The sequence below is a fragment of the Halichoerus grypus genome, chromosome 13 (assembly GCF_964656455.1).
Source record: "Halichoerus grypus chromosome 13, mHalGry1.hap1.1, whole genome shotgun sequence".
Taxonomy (NCBI): domain Eukaryota; kingdom Metazoa; phylum Chordata; class Mammalia; order Carnivora; family Phocidae; genus Halichoerus; species Halichoerus grypus.
In genome coordinates, this window is record NC_135724.1 from 40,464,857 (window position 1) to 40,481,889 (window position 17,033).

Here is a 17,033-nt window from a genome sequence, read left to right on the forward strand (position 1 = left end):
TCAGAGCTCACCCACGAGTCTCCTGGCCGGAGGCGAAGTGTGCCTGAGGCACGAGGGCGTGGGAAGGCTGGATCGGGACTGGGGTTGGGCTCGGTGGTGTGATGCGGGGGAAGGGGGCTGTTGGGGTGGGGCAGAGAGGGTAGAGTCCGGGTGGGTGGAGGGGTGGGATAGGCGTGGGTCTGGGTGGTACTTTGTCCGGCTCGGGGAAGCCGGAGCCCAGCTTCGGGTCTTCTGTGCCCTGGAAACCCGCGACTCAGGACGAGATTCGCCTGGAGAGGAAATTAGGGACAATTCTCCGAGAATTTGGGAGACATACAGGGAAAAATCCGGAACTCTGACGGCGCGATTACGCGCGGAGCTTCAGACTAGCCCGGGGTTGCGCTCGGGAAGTGCTGTGGAGAGGAGCCGCAGACCCGCATCCCCGCATCCAAGGATGGGCGTGGGGTGCGGTGCGGGGAGGACCTGCCTAACTCGGGAGTAGGTTGGCTCTGGCTACACGGATTCCTCTGCCCCCAGGCAGGGCGAGTGGATGGAGCAAAGCTTTGTCTTCTCTTTGAATCAGCGAGTTAGAAATATTGGGTTGGTGTTTATGATCTAAGATATGTTTATGGACAATGAATTGTACAAATGACGGCGTTGATCTGCAAGGCAGCTGTTCCAACAAAATGAGCTGATGAAATGACTCTACAAATGAGAACTGGCCTCAAAGTGTGCTCTTTTGTGATAAATTTGGAAGAGTTTCCAGTTTTTATGTTTAAAAGTATGGATTTAGTGGTTTGTGTTTTCTCTGCGAAAGGGATTGGAGAATGGAGAGAAGAAACTGCAGAGGTGCCTTGCTCCCAAGATCTCCCTGGAGGGGAGGGTGTGGAATTCAAGCAACTGTCACGGTGACGGGAATGGAGGTGCAGGTGTTGGGGTGCGGCAAGGCAGGAAAGTGTGTGTTAGTCCGTACGGAGATAGCGTCAGCTCTAGTATTAGACATACTCGTTTAGGATTATTTTAAAAAGAATTTCCTAAAGTTTAGACCGAATGGGATTTTCTGGAGACTTGACTACTGGAGAGTGTACATAGAATAATTTCTTTCATCCAAAACCCCCAGTGCACAAATAACTTCAGTTTCTGCCCTGATGGGTAAATGAAGACCTCTGTTGACCATCTACTGTTGGTATTTCCCTTTGACTCATAGGACTCAGTATAGTATTAATGGCATAACACTTTAGAGACACAGTTTTCGTTTTATAGATACTCTAATGGATCTCTCAAAAACAATTCGTTGTTTGAAGTGAGAGCTCTTCAAAGCAAGTCTTTAACACAAAACTGAGATTTTAACAGGTTAGCCTTCCCACTCAGCTGTCCCGTAAGCTGAGGCATTTCCCATTTGCACCCTTCTCCTGCATCTGCATCCCTTTCAGAGCTCTCTATCCTCAGTACAGTCTACACTACTGCCACAAAATAAATTCCTAATGACCCCCCCCCACACACACACACAGGAAAAAAAAAAAAGAGCAGAGGAGTGGGGCGGGGACTGGAAAGTAAGCATATCAGACCATCCCACTGCTGTTGAAAGTACTGAATGTCTCTTAAAATGTTTCTCCTCTGAATGTAACAAAAATTGAAAACGAATTTGCGGGCGCCTGGGTGGCTCAGTTGGTTAAGCGACTGCCTTCGGCTCAGGTCATGATCCTGGAGTCTCCGGATCGAGTCCCGCATCGGGCTCCCTGCTCAGCAGGGAGTCTGCTTCTCCCTCTGACCCTCCCCCCCTCTCATGTGCTCTCTCTCGCTCTCTCAAATAAATAAATAAAATCTTTAAAAAAAAAAAAAAAAAAAAAAGAAAACGAATTTGCATTAGCTTAGTTGCTCAGCTGTTATGCCACATTACAAATAACAGTACCTTTCAAATATGTTTAATATTGTTCACCATACTAAATCCACTTTGGAAATTGTTATCTATTATATATTTTAAATAGTATGTTCTTGGGCACAGTGAATCTTTCATTTTCCTGAAAGGACTCTTCAAAAGGAATTAAAATAGTGTTTTCCTTTCTAGCATAACATACTGTTTTCCCTTGGAGGATGTGAATCCTACCTGCCACCTCTGCTGACAAATGGACATTCTCTCTTTTCAGATTTTATAGCATTAATTAACAAGAATAATGCGATTCCTTTAGCAGACTTTTTGTTGTTGTTGTTGTTCTTGATAACATTTGACATATTAATCTTTTAAAAATAAGAGTACAATAATTGCTATTAATTTTTGCATTAGTGACAAAAAGGCTAAGGCAAACAAAGGAAGTAAATGCGAACTGGTTAATTTTAAAACTACGATCCTAAAAGTCAGAGTTTTGGTATATATTTGATGGGTGCATTATCAGCTAGCCTTTTAAAAGGAGATTGTTGATGTTTGTATTGAGATAGAGCTAGATCCTGCAACACCTTCTGAATCACTAAATATATGTAAGCCTATGCACATTTTTTGGTCCTGTTGTAATCCCCTTGGCAGTTAGCATTCCATATATGGAATCTGTGGTCACCTGTGGTTAATCCTGCTTTCCATTTAACTAGAATTCCTGTCTTACAAAGAGTTTGGTTAGAAAGAAATTTATTAGCATGATCTAAGTCCCGCGAGTACAGAGAGGTCAATCTTTTGATTTACCTTTGAGCTGGTAAGAATTTGAAAGGTAATATTTCCATTTTGCAGAAGGCAGGTGTCTATAGGAGAAATGAGAAATTTAAAATTTCATAACTATTATGCTCAGCTAAGAAGATCCTATTTATTTTTCAGACTTTTCATAAATTTCCATTGTTTAGCTTCTTTTTCCTTTGTTGAAAAAGGGTGTCATTTTAGAAAGCCTACCTGTGTATTCACAGTAAAACTGTACACAGGAGAGAAGTAAAACAATTTCAGATAACCGCTCTCATTTTCACTCTCCTTTGGCATTAGATTTTCTTATCAGGATTTAATTATTTGTATGATAAACTTTCTATCACAGAATTAATAAAATTTGAATAATACTGTAAGATGAATCAAAGTAATTTTTCCCAGACCACATGGACAATACCTGGTTATCATTTTTTAAAACTCAATTTGCTACATTTTAATGTAAAGTTCTGCAGCTCTAGGCTTTATAAATCAGATATTTAAAAGATTTTCCATTCAAAGAGAGTCTTTTATAACTCAAATAGTCAATCCGTAATTCATTAATCTTAAAATTATTTTTGGAATGTTGCTTTTTTTATTGGGCATTCTTTTATACAAAAGTTATTTTTAAAATACCTTTAAAGGTCATTAATTCACCATTACTAATCTAACGGTGTCTTTACATTTTTATTTTATTTTCAATAATATAGCCAATCTCTACAAACAGAATACCAAATTATAGTTTCAAGAAGCATGACATAAACTGAAATCTATACATGAATATGATCCCTTTCAAAAATTATATTAATGAATTAATTATACATTGCAATGACGTACTATATAATAATGAATGTGAATGAACTACTGCTGTATGCTCAGCATGGATAAATTTCACAAACATAATTTGAGCAAAGAAATCAAGTAGCATATAATTAGCATATGACTACGTATATGTAAAAGCCCAAAATTGGCAAAAAAACCCCTGTATCTTCTTTAAGGACACATACATGAGACAAAATTAAGCAGAGGCAGGGAAAGACATAATTAACACAAAAATTATCCATTAGTTTTAGGGGTTGTGGGCAGGAAGAGAATGCACCTGAGGAGAGGTATAGAGAAACTTTGAAAATAGTAGTAATATTTTATTTCTTAACTTTGAAAGTGAGCACCCTAGTGTTCATATTATTATTTTTTAAAACATGTATGCTATATATATAGCCTTTTGTATTTATATCTTACAAAGAAACAAGCAATACGGAGCATCAACAAAACCAAAAGCTATTCTTTGAAAATATACATAAACCCTGCTAAGGTTGAACAAGTAAGAAATAGAGAAAGCACAGATAAAGCAATATTAGTGATAAAAGGAGGCGTAGTCATAGAGAAGACAGATGTTTTAAATAAATAGATAATAATATTAATGTATTCAGTTAATTTGAAAACAGAACGAGCAATTTCCTACAAAATATAAATTACCAACTGGCTCAAGGAGGTATACAAAACCTAAATAGACTTAAAACCATTAAAGATATTGAATTAAAAGTTAAATGTCTTGACATACAGACACCTTCATATCCATCAAGCCTAGGACTGTGATAGGTAAATTCTTCCATAATTATATGGAACAGATAATCTCTCCTGTATATAAATTGTTTCAAAGAACTGAAAAAAGTGAAATTATTTTTAACTCATTTTATAAGGATTGTATGATATTGAAGAGTAGTAGCCTGATTTCACTTATGGACATATATTTGAAATACTAAAATAAATAGCAACAAACCAAACCAATAATATATTTAAAAAGTTATCATGTCCAGGGCGCCTGGGTGGCTCAGTCGGTTAAGCAGCTGCCTTCGGCTCAGGTCATGATCCTGGGGTCCTGGGGTCGAGCCCCACGGCCGGCTCCCTGCTCGGCGGAGAGCCTGCTTCTCCCTCTCCCTCTGCCTGCCACTCTGCCTACTTGTGCTCTCTCTCTCTCTATCTTTCTGTCAAATAAATAAATAAAATCTTTAAAAAAAAAAAAGTTATCATGTCCATGTAAGATTTATCTCAGAAATGGAAAGATGGTTTCCTATTACCAAATCTGTTATTGGTTTTTTGTTTTTATTTTAGAGAGAGTGAGTGCGTGTGTGTGTGTGCGTGCATGAGAGGGGGAAGGGGCAAAGAGAGAGGGACAGAGAGAATCCTAAGCAGGCTTCATGCCCAGCACGGAGCCCAATGCGGCTTGATCTCATGACCCTGAGATCATGACATGAGCAGAAATCAAGAGTCAGTCACTTAACCGACTGAGCCACCAGGCATCCTAGAAAACTATTATTGTATTTTAACATAGTAACATATTCAGAGAGAAAAACTATATGTTTCAAAATAAGTGGAAATTACATTTATTGCTATAAAATATTCTTAGCAGACTAGGAATGTAAGGGAATGAACTTTTTTTTTTGTCTTAAACATATTGAGGCACACCTAACAAAAATTAATGAATGAAAAAAGACAGGAAGAGGGGCGCCTGGGTGGCTCAGTTGGTTAAGTGATTGCCTTCGGCTCAGGTCATGATCCCGGAGTCCTGGGATCGAGTCCCACATCGGGCTCCCGGCTCAGCGGCGAGCCTGCTTCTCCCTCTGACCCTCTCCTCTCTCATGCTGTTTCTCACTCTCTCTCTCACGAATAAATAAATAAATAAAATCTTAAAAAAGAAATGTTAAAAAAAATTTAAAAAAGAAAAAAGACAGGAAGAAAGAAAGAAAGAAGGGAAAAGAGGGAAGGAAGGAAGGAAGGAGGAATGGAAGGAAGGAACTCTTAATGAATGGTGAAATGGTAAAGGCATTATCTTTAAAATTAGAAACAAATCCAGAATGGTCACTATAGCTGTTCCCATTCAGCATTCTACTGGAGGTCCTAACAAGCACATGCATCAGATAAAATATGTAATAGCAATAATGAAAGAGGTTAAGGATTTGAAGAAAGAAATCTAATTGCCATTTTGCCAGCTTTAGGATTAGCTACATGGGAGATCCTACACTATCTTCACAAACTACCAGAACTAGTAAAAGTAAGCAAATTTCCTGGATAAAAATTTTAGAAAGATTTTTCATGGAATTGGTCAGCTGATCATAAGAATTTTTTGAAAGAGTAGGAGGCTAACAAAGCAAACATAATTTAAAGGAAGATAATAGGGATTGGGGTCACCATAACAAATACTACAATCTATAATAAAGCTATATTAGTTTAAACAATATAGTGTTGATGTAGAGATAAATACATATACTGATGAAATAGTGCAGAGGGCCCAGAAAAAGTTCTATATTTGGGGTCCATGCATATGATGTATGCAGCATTATCATTGTGAGTTAAGAAGGGAAGAGTTGCTCAGTACTGATTCTATATAGTTGTCTATCCATATGGCAAATGATAAGATTAGATATTTATAGTGAATCACATACAGAATACATTCCCAATGAGTAAAAGATTAAAACGTTGGAAGTAACTTTAAAATTTTTCTGAGAAAATACCAGATAATATGTTTATGACAGGATAGAGGGGGAGATATTAATACACAAAAGTATAAACTAGAAGAAATGTTTAATGAAATTGACTACTGGGTGGCTCAGTCGGTTGAGCGTCCAACTCTTGGTTTTGACTCAGATCAGGATCTTGTGGGTCTTGAGATCAAGCCTGGAGTTGGGCTGCACACTGGTGAGGTGGGGGTGGTGGTGTCTGCTTGAAGGTTCTCTCCTTCTACCCCTCCTGTGTGCTGTCTCTCTCTCTCTCTCAAATAAATAAAATCTTTAAAAAAGAAAACTAAAGGAAATGCTTGATAAATTTGACTACTTTAAAACTGAATTACTGTTTATCCAGAAAGATACCACTAAAAGAGTAAAAAAGTAACCTACATAAATCTATAAGGAAAATATAATTAAAAAAGACAATAAATGAAATGATTAAATGAGAGGAATGGATAATTTACAGAAGGCAAATGGCAAATGAACAGAAGAAACAATATTCAGGCTCACTAGAAATTAAGAAAATGCACGTTAAAGTGACTGCTATAGAATGGGCAAAAATTAGAAAAGCCAAGTATAATTAATTATAGTAGAGGATATGAGAAACAGAGGGATCTAATATTCTGGGGACATTAATATAAATTGATGTTAGCACTTTGGACAGCAACTTGGCAATAGTTAATTGAATTGAAGTAATGTATTTCTCTTCTAATATTCTGCACCTGCAAAGCTGTTTATTGGAGTGTCATTTGTAATAGAGAAAATGGAAAACAAGAATACAGTCTAAATGATTATCATAGGGGAATGAGCAAAATAAACTGTGGTGTAGTCCTAGAAAAATCTTAAATATATTGTTGAGTGAAAAATGTAAGTTGCAAAAAGATGCATAAAGACACATACTGCACACAATATCAGCTTATATTTTATAGGTGCATACGTATATAATAAAATTACAAGAACCTACGAGGAAGTATAAATGCCAACTTAGAAAAAACTCTTCCTTGAAGAAGAGAAATGGAAATGGAGTAGAGCATAGCCAGATGTGTAAATTTTAATAAAAAAATGAAGCAACAGGGCACCTGGCTAACCCAGTTGGAAGAGCATGAAACTCTTGATCTTAGGGGTCATGAGTTCGAGCCCCATGTTGGATGTAGAGGTTACTAAAATAAACTTCCAAAAAAAAAAAAAAAGAAGCAAAAATTGTAAAATTAAAAAATCTGGATAGGCACATGCACATTTATTATAATATGTTCTGTTTGATTTAAATATTTAACATTTAACTTCAAATATTTTTTAAAGAGTTGTGATTAAAATATATTGAACATGGCTTTCTTTTGATAGGTCAGAAATACCAACTATAGAGTTCAAACATAGTTGGACCACTGGGTGCATTATTAAATAAAACCATTTTTCACCCATGCTGACAACTATATTCTTAGGGACAATATTCAATTGAGCATACATCATATGGTTGAATTATTTTTAAGAGCAAACAACTTATTGTTTTATTGTCAGGGCAATCTGATTATGACGCTGTGAAAATGACTTTTTTGCTTATTATATTTAAATTAAACAACACTATTACATGTTGACCCTATCTTTGTGTTGTTTTCCTTACTAATTCAAGCAAGGATAAGATAGATCATACATTATAGTTATACTGAACTAACATATTAGTATAAGATTTGATTAAGCATATGTATATGCATATATGTATTTATAATTTGTTACCACCATGACTCTTAATTTTGTGAAGGAATTTGTTTTACATTTGATTATGTCAGAAGTGCAATACTTCTTTGTGGTTATTACCCAATTTTGTCTTGCTGAAGTTACTTATGTGAATTTGTAAATTTGGAAGAGCTTCTCACTGCCAATTTGTAGAGGTGGGTGTGCAAAGAATGATTTTTATATCAATGACAATGTAATCCATTTTTTAAAACTGTTTTTTAAAGATATAATTTACATTCCATAAAACTCACATATGTTGTGCACAATTTAATACATTTTAGCAAATTTACAGAATGCACAATCATTACCACAATCTAATTTTAGAATATTTCTATTACCTTAAAAAGAAACTTCATGTCCATTTATGGTCACTTCCCATTCCTACACCCAGCCCTACACAACTACTCTAGTCTGTTTCTATGTATTTACCCTTTTTGGACATTTCATATACATGAAATCACACAATATGTGCTCCTTTGTGTCATTTCTTTCACTGAGCATAATGATTTTTGGGTTTATCTGTGTTGTAGCATTACAATCAGTTCCTCGTCTCTTTTTATGGCTAAATAATATTCCATTTGGATGTATCACATTTTGTGTATCCATTTGTAAGTTGATGGCCCTGTGGGGTGTTTCCACTCTTTCCTTATTGTAAGTAATGCTGCTGTGAATATTCATGTACAAGATTTTGTGTGGATGTAGGTTTTCATTTTTTATGGGTAGGAGTAGAATTGCTAGATTTTATGTTAAGTGTATGATTAACTTTTTAAGAAACTGCCAAACTATGTTCCAAATCTGTTGCACCATTTTATGTTTCCACCAGCAATGCATGAGGGTTCCATCCTTGGCAACTCTTGTTATTTTTCTGTCTTGTTTATTTTAGCCATCCTAGTGGGTATCTCATTATGGTTTAAGTTTGCCTAACTGTAGGGCCTAATGATGTTGGGCATCTTTTCATCCACTTATTGACTGCTTATATATTTTCTTTGGATAACAGTTACTCAAATCCATTGCCCATTTTTTGTGTTTGTCTTTTTATTATTGAGTTGTAAAAGTTATTATTATTTTTTTGATATGTCCTTTATTTTTATGTGATTAGGAAATGTTTTCTCCCATGCTGTAGGTTATAATTTCACTTTCTGCAGTATGGTATCTTTTAAAGAGCAAAAGTTTTAAATTTGATTAAGTCCTATTCATTTTTCTTTGATCATTTGTGCTTTTGGTGTTTAAATTTGATTAAGTCCTATTCATTTTTCTTTTATCATTTGTGCTTTTGGTGTTATAAGGCATCATTGCCTAACCCAAGATCATAAAGATTTATTTTCAGTTTTCCTCTAAATAGTTTTAGTTCTTTAGGTCTGTGATCCACTTTGAGGTAATTTTACATGTGGTATGAGGTAAGGGTACAAATTCATTTTTTAATGAGGATATTTAATTGTCTCGGCACCCTTTGTTGAAAAGACTTTTTCCCTTGAACTTTCTGAAACCTTTGCCCAAAATTGGCTAACCACAAATGTAAAGGCTAATTTATAGGATTTCAGTTCTGTTCCATTTGTCTATATGTTTACCCTTATGCCAGTAACACTCTGTCTTGATTATCATATCTTTGTAGTAAATTTTGAAATTAGGAAATGTAGTCTTATGGCTTAGTTGTTTTTAAGTTTATTTGGGTCTTTGGGTCCCTTGCATTTCTACAAGGATTAATTTTTAATTTCTGAAAAAAGCTTTTTGGGATTTTAATGGAGATTGCATTGACTCTGGTGAATTTTGGAAATTTATCTTCTGATCCATGAAGATGGAACACCTATCATGAATGGAAGTAGTTGCTTACCTTTATTTTCAGATTTTTTTATTGCTAGTATATAGGAATGTAGTCGACTTTTGTATGTTAATCTTGTATCTTACAACCTTGCTGAACTCATTTATTATTATTATTATTTTTTTTTTTTTTTAATTTTTTTTTTTTAAAGATTTTATTTATTTATTTGAGAGAGAGAGAATGAGAGACAGAGAGCATGAGAGGGAAGAGGGCACAGGGAGAAGCAGACCCCCCGCTGAGCAGGGAGCCCGATGTGGGACTCGATCCCGGGACTCCAGGATCATGACCTGAGCCGAAGGCAGTCGCTTAACCAACTGAGCCACCCAGGCGCCCGTCATTTATTATTTTTGATTCCTTTGGATTTTCTACGTACAAGATCACATCATCTGCAAAAAGAGACTTTTTGCTCCTTCCTTTCCAATTTAGAGGCCTTTGATTTGTGTGTGTATATATGTGTGTGTTTGTGTGTGTGCATGTGTGTGCATGTACAATTGCCCTGTCTAGAAGCTCCTGTATAATGTTGAATAGAAGTGGTGAGAGAGGGCATCATTGTCTTGTTGCTGATGTCAGAGGAAAGCGTTCGGTCTTTCTTCATTAAGTATGATGTTGGTTGTAAGTTTTCCATACATGTCCTTTATCATGTTGAGCAAGTTCCTTTGTATTCCTAGTTTGTTGATGGCTTTTAATTGTAAATAGAGGTTGGATTTTGTCAATTGCTTGCATCTATTGAGATAATCATGTGGTTTTGTTTCTCCTTTTTTTTAAACCACTTTATTGAGGCAAGATTGACATACAAAAAGCTGTACATGTTTAATATATACAACTTGATGAGTTTAGAGGTAAGTATACATCTGTGAAATCATCACCACAATCTATGACATAAATATATCCATTATCTCTAAAAGTTTCCTCCCACCCTCTTTATTTAATTTGTATTATTTTCTTATGATAAGAGCACTATGCTTTTAGCAAAAATTTTAAGTATATAATGTGGTATTAACTATAGGCACTATATTTTACGGTAGATCTCTTGTTTATCTGAAACTTTGTTCTTTATTCTATACTGTATTAATGTGACCTTTTTTTTTTTTAATTCTAGGTCTTCAGTTTTGCTTGTGAGGGCTGTGAAAAGGTGACATTTAACATACCTTCCGAACTAGAGGCAGACAAAATAGTCGGCAGAGGTGAGAAATTTCAAAACAAGTGTTTTTAAAACAGAAATTTAGTTTACTTATGCTGAAAAGAGTATATTATCCAATCTTTGGATATTATCCTCTGGAATTAGCCTTAATCTATTTATACTTAGATACAATTCAAGATAGTTTTAAATATATGTTCTATTCTTTATAACCCTATTGAATTCTGTGGTTGATTCCAGTGCAAATATTCTAAATCCCCATCTTTGTAGTAATTTATGTTTTAACAGTTTAAAGATTACATAAAGAGTTACATGTAGGGGCACCTGGGTGGCTCAGTCGGTTAAGCATCTGACTCTTGATTTCAGCTCAGGTCATGATCTCAGGATCCTGAGATCCAGCCCCACATCGGTCTCTGGGCTGGGCATGGAGCCTGCTTGGGATTCCCTCTTTCCCTGTCCCTCTGCCCCTCTCTCCACTCACGGGTGCGTGCTCTCTCTAAATAAATAAATAAAATCTTTAAAAAAAGTTACATGTAGAATGTAACGCTTTCATTACCCTAGTATTCTAAGCATTAGAGAGGTATAGATAAGTGGCTGAGAAAATAAGAGCAGTTTTTTTTTTTTATCAATGCTAGAGCTCCGTTGAGGAACATCACAAGATGAGCCATTCCATCCAAACTGAACTTAATTCACATGGAGAATTTGGGGAACTTTATAAACTTTCCCAACAGCTGGGAAGCTCTGCCCAGGTGGACTTTCCATGTGATCTAGGGAATACAAGAGGAAAGCATCATGTTTTGTTTTGTTTAAAAAGATATAGCATGTCCCAGACATATCAAATTTACTTTTTCAGCAAAGTGTCCCATTCCTGGTTAAGTGCCTCATTTAATTTTTATCAAACAAATGTCACTTTAGTTCCTATGGGAAGGAAGAAAAAAGAGGATGTAAAAGAGGAGGGTGTTCCTTTGGGGGATAGACGAGAGGTTATCATTATGCTAAAAACGTGAAGATGAGAGAAATATGTCATCGTTCCTAAAGATGTTCACTTCTTTTTGATTCAGCGTTTCCATCGGTGACAGATTTGAATCAAAGTGACAAAGCTTTACATGGGTAACAGTAATCCCTTGAGAGGTTATTACTTAAGTGTGCATTAATATGTCAGCATTAATCTATCAGTTCGGTTGTTGTTAAAACAGATAGTTGAAGAATGAGATGAATTCGATACTTTTTTTTTTTTTTTAAGATTTATTTATTTATTTGAGAGAGCGAGAATGAGAGAGAGTACATGAGAGGGGGGAGGGTCAGAGGGAGAAGCAGGCTCCTCGCTGAGCAGGGAGCCCGACGCGGGACTCCATCCAGGGACTCCAGGATCATGACCCGAGCCGAAGGCAGTTGCTTAACCAACTGAGCCACCCAGGCGCCCGAATTCGATACTTTTGATAGAAGTTTCAAACCACTGCTATTGATCTTTATATTTTATTACTTTTTACTCCCAGGAGGAAAACTCCCAGGGAGAGGAGAAGACCCACATGCAGAGTTTCAGTGAGGAGCCCTGGAAAGCTAGGACTAGGAACGCAGAGAGAGCTGTGGGCATAAGGGGAGCTGGTGGTTGGCAGGAGGTGGATAACAGGAGTGCCAGTGAAAGATTTCAAAGAGAGCCTTTCCTTACTTGACTGTTTGCCAAATTCATACCCTCTGTTGCTCTTTGGGCTCATGTGTATAACTTCTGGCTGAGTCTTAAAAGACTCAAACTATAGTGTTGGTGGGGGGGACCTTTCTGTTTGTTTATTCAGCTGTGTGTGGGGGCGTGTAGCTCAGCTTGGTCATGATTGCAGCACACACACCTCTTTAATAGGAAGATCATTTTCATAAGCCTCTGGAAACATATAAAGGTTTAAAAACACCTTACTTAAGAAATGTATACAATCAAGAATTATTTTTTAACTGAAAGACAGTTATCATTTTTTTATACATGTAAAGAATCTAAGGTATTTGGTAAATGCGAAGTGATGGTTTATTTTATTCTACTTCATGATTTTGAAGATGTATACATTGTTTTAACACTTCTTTTTGTCTTTTTGCATGTGTTTCTACTTTGCAACTTGGAAACTTTTGCTTGCAGTTAATTTGAAAGAGTGCCTCAGGTCTGCAGACCTCATCCAGTCCGGTGACCCTGACTTCAGAGTTCTCGATGACGGCTCAGTATACACAGCCAGCAATGTGGTGTTGTCTGATGAGAACAGATCATTCACCATATGGCTTTCTGACACCAAAACCCAGACACAGAAAAAGATTAAGGTGCTCCTGGAACATCAGAAGAAGGTATTCAAAATACATTGATATTTTCAGGCATGTTTTTTTAAAAATTTAAATACTTTCATTAACAATTGCAAAGAGGGGGGTGCCTGGGTGCCTCAGTCAGTTAAGTGTCTGCCTTCGGCTCAGGTCATGATCCCAGGGTCCTGGGATCAAGCCCTGCGTAGGGCTCCCTGCTCAGCAGGGAACCTGCTTCTCTCTCTTCCACTCCCCCTGCTTGTGCTCTCTTTCTTTCTCTATCAAATCAATAAAATCTTAAAAAAATTTTAAAAGGTTAAAAAATTGCAAAGAGGCCAAAAGGATAAGTCGGTTTTTATCCTTTTCTTTTCCCTCCCCTTCAGTTTGCTTTCCCTCCCTCCCTCTCTCTCTTCCCCTTCTCACCCACCAACACTGGCTAACCATTGGCTTTGGGTTTTGCTTTGTTAATCCTAAATGGCACCTCCTCCGGGAAGGCTTCTTCCACCTCTAAAGTCCAACTAATTGCTTTTGTGTGTCCGTGTCAGTTTGGTTACCCCTCTTTTGTAAGCATTTGGAATTTTTTTTTTTATTTGTGCAAACAATTTATCTGTAGTTGCTTGAGGGCACGAATTGATTCCTTTTGTGCTTATAGCCTCGGTAATACCTAACTTGTAGTCAATAGGTTCATGTTAAATTAATGGTAAGAACAGTGGTTTCCAGGGAATAAGAGGTCGATTTCAAGTGTCACAGTGATTCTGATGTTAAAATGAGATGGGAATCCTGAAGTGTGTGTAAGTATTTGGATACACGGCATGGTATTGGCTGTCATTTGCTGCAGTTCTAGATTCTACATCGTGAGGAACGCCATTGTGTAGGTCATCACAAAAATGATGAAAGGTTTAGACTGGGTTACAACGAATCAATGTTTAGTGAATTAATGGGAAAGTTAATTTAAATGACTATTTAGAACCTTAATACATGTTCAATAAAATTATTAATTAATTGTTAGGAAATAAAAAAGCTTCCTTGCAACACCATGCAATGGGATGGAAATCACTCAGAAGTCCAATGGAACTTTTTGGGATGATGGAAATGTTCTATAATCTGCACTGTCTGATATGGTAGCCTAATATTAATGCTTAGTGAGCACTTGGCATGTGGCTAGTGCAACCGAAGGATGGCACTTTATATTTTATTTAATTACAATCAATTTAAATTTAAATAGTCACATATAGTTAGAGCTACCATATTAGAGAGCGCAGATTGGAGTGTTAAGGCAATGAAGAACGTGCCTTTTCTTGCTCTGGTTCTCTTGAGAATGTGAGGTTTTAGCAGAAAGGACAGGCTGTCTTTAGAGTGTTATAAAGAGGACATGTTCACTATTTCTATGTAGGAAAGAAGAAGAAAAACCAAGAGTGCAGTGATGATTTTCCTAGCCTGAAAGTTTCGTCAGTGTTAGAAAAGTATGCAAAATGAAATTCTTCAGTTTATGAAACTTTTAAACTGTGGATGCATTCTTTCTTCTCCATCTAACACAAAAAGACCTTATTATCTGGCCGTTAGCTTCAGCTTGGAAACTCCTGAGACTGAGCCTCCAGGGAGGCATGAGGTTGATGGACTGTCCACTCCTTCACAACAAAGTCAGCTGTGATACTTTTATTTATTTAATTTTCTTTCTCTAAATTCAGGTACTGAGGAAAAGAGATACTAAAGAAGCCGTTCTCAGGCGTTCCAAGAGGAGATGGGCCCCTATTCCCTGCTCAATGCAAGAGAATTCACTGGGCCCGTTCCCTTTATTTCTTCAACAAGTAGGTTTTACATTCTTTCTAATTGGGAGTGTTTTAATTCCCAGAGTCTGTTTTGTTCAGGTTTCATAACTCTTTAGATACTTAAAAAGAAACAGATTTGATTGAAGATATTCATGAAGTATAATCAAAGTAAGTAAAATGAGAAAATCACTAAAAAACTAATAATAATATGAAAAAGACTACAAGCAGTAAATGATCTTTATGAGCTTATTCATTCATTTAGCAGCTGGCTATCGAGGACCTGCCATGTCCCACAGAAGGCGCTGCTCTAAGTACGACCCGAGAAATGAATTGAGCCTTGGCTCTCACGTAGGTTATGAGCCTAGTAAGGAAGACAGAGGTAGACACACGGTTACGATACTGAGTGATGGGTGCTGTGGCAGAGATGGTTTGGGTGATCTGAGAATTCATGGGATCAGCACTAAGTCCTGGGGTGAAATGGACAAATCAAGAAAAGACTTAGATGAGGAGACATCTGAGCTAGGACCTAAAGGATGGGAAAGTGTTGTGCAGGTTAGTAATTATGGAAGAAGAGGGAGGTACAGAGGTGAAGGTGAGCTCCTTAGTAGCTCCTGGGTAGCTCAGCCCTCCTGGTTATGATGGGGCTGGAGCAGGGAGATGAGGCCAAAGAGGCAGGTAGAGGCCAAGCCATAATGGACCATGTGTGTCCTGATAGGGAATTTAACTTTTTTCTAAAAAAAAAGGAGTTTTTAACCAGGTCAGGTTTACTTTTCATAAAGATCTAGATGGAACATATACAATGAAAGCAGTTGCTGAGGTAGGGCTCTGGCCCAGTGCTTGCCTTTTCCTATTACTGTGCTTGATGTTTCATTCCAACAGTGTGACCTGTCTCCTCCCTTCCAGTGTCTTCCATACTTCAATGCTAGACCTTGTTTCTTCTTTTCAAATTTTGTATTTGAAGCACTCAGGAGGCATATTAAGAATGATTTCTGATTACCAGAGTTATACTGATCATAGCTAATTTTAGCCTCTGCTTTGCTAAGCCAGTTGCCACCTCTCAGTCCTCTTTTCCTTGACCTGTGTCCATTTGACATAGCTGACCCTTTCCTCCTCCTCCGGATACTTTCTTCACTTGGCTTCTAGGACACCACTCACCTAGTTTTCCACTTACCTCACTGGCCACTCTTTCTTAGTATGTTTGGCTGGTTCCTCCTCATTCCCGTATGCCCACCCCCTCCAAACTTTGGAGAGCTCTAGGCTCAGCCTATGAACTTTGTCTCTTGTTTATTTATATTCACTCTCTCGGTAATCTCATCCAGTCTCATAGCTTTAACTACTACTATCTATCAGAGGCTTAAGACCTCATATTTCTAGGACAGATTGCCTAATTGATATTTCCACTTGGAAGCTTAATGGACATTTCAAACATAACATATGCAGAAAAAAGAAGTTTGGGTTTTCTCCTAAAATCATCCTCCATCTCAATCAATGGTACCTCCATTCTTTCAGTTGTTGGGGTATTAGAGTCTATTGGGTAAGGTTTTAGTTGTAGAGAACATACTTCTCTCTAAGTAGTTAACAGATAGGGAGTTATTACAGCGTATAAGCAGTTAACAGAATTGGGGGACTGAAGACACAAAATTTAGATTGAACTTTCAGGAATGAATCCCCAAGCTACACTGCAGAATCCACAACCAGGGGACATGCTGTTTTCTCTATGATGGGGCAGCCACTAATTCAGGAACCAAAGTGCCACTGAGTGGCATAAGCATGACAGAAATGTATTTATTTTATGTGAAATTGTGATCTGGTAAAGAGATTCTAATTTGAAAAATCACCTAGACTTCTTTCTTTTTTAACTTGGCCATCTCTGCAGGTTCAAGATAGCTCATCATTGTGTCCAAATGGGGGAACACATCCCTTCACTTTCCAGAGCACAGTCTAGGGCATGCATATGTTATTTTTGCTCATATCCCATTAACCCGATCTCTTCATGTGACCGTACCTAATTATAACGGAGACTGAGAAATGTATTTCTTTTGGGCAGTCTTGCACTCAGCTATAAATTCCAACCAAAGGAACATGGGCAGAATAGATGTTAGGGGATATTAGCACCCTCTGACATAGTATCATCTTCACAACACACATCCAACCCATCGGC

The 17,033-nt window shown here is 37.3% G+C and overlaps 1 protein-coding gene across 2 annotated transcripts in view; it reads left to right on the forward strand.

Moving 5' to 3' along the window:
• DSC3 (desmocollin 3) overlaps nt 1-17,033 on the forward strand; it is a 52,536-nt gene that overhangs the window by 789 nt on the left and 34,714 nt on the right. For both annotated transcript variants that reach the window (XM_078060473.1, XM_078060474.1), the window contains exons 2-4: nt 10,791-10,875; nt 12,952-13,151; nt 14,792-14,911. In XM_078060473.1, coding sequence (XP_077916599.1) covers nt 10,791-10,875; nt 12,952-13,151; nt 14,792-14,911 — 405 coding nt within the window. The remainder of the gene's footprint in view (nt 1-10,790; nt 10,876-12,951; nt 13,152-14,791; nt 14,912-17,033) is intronic.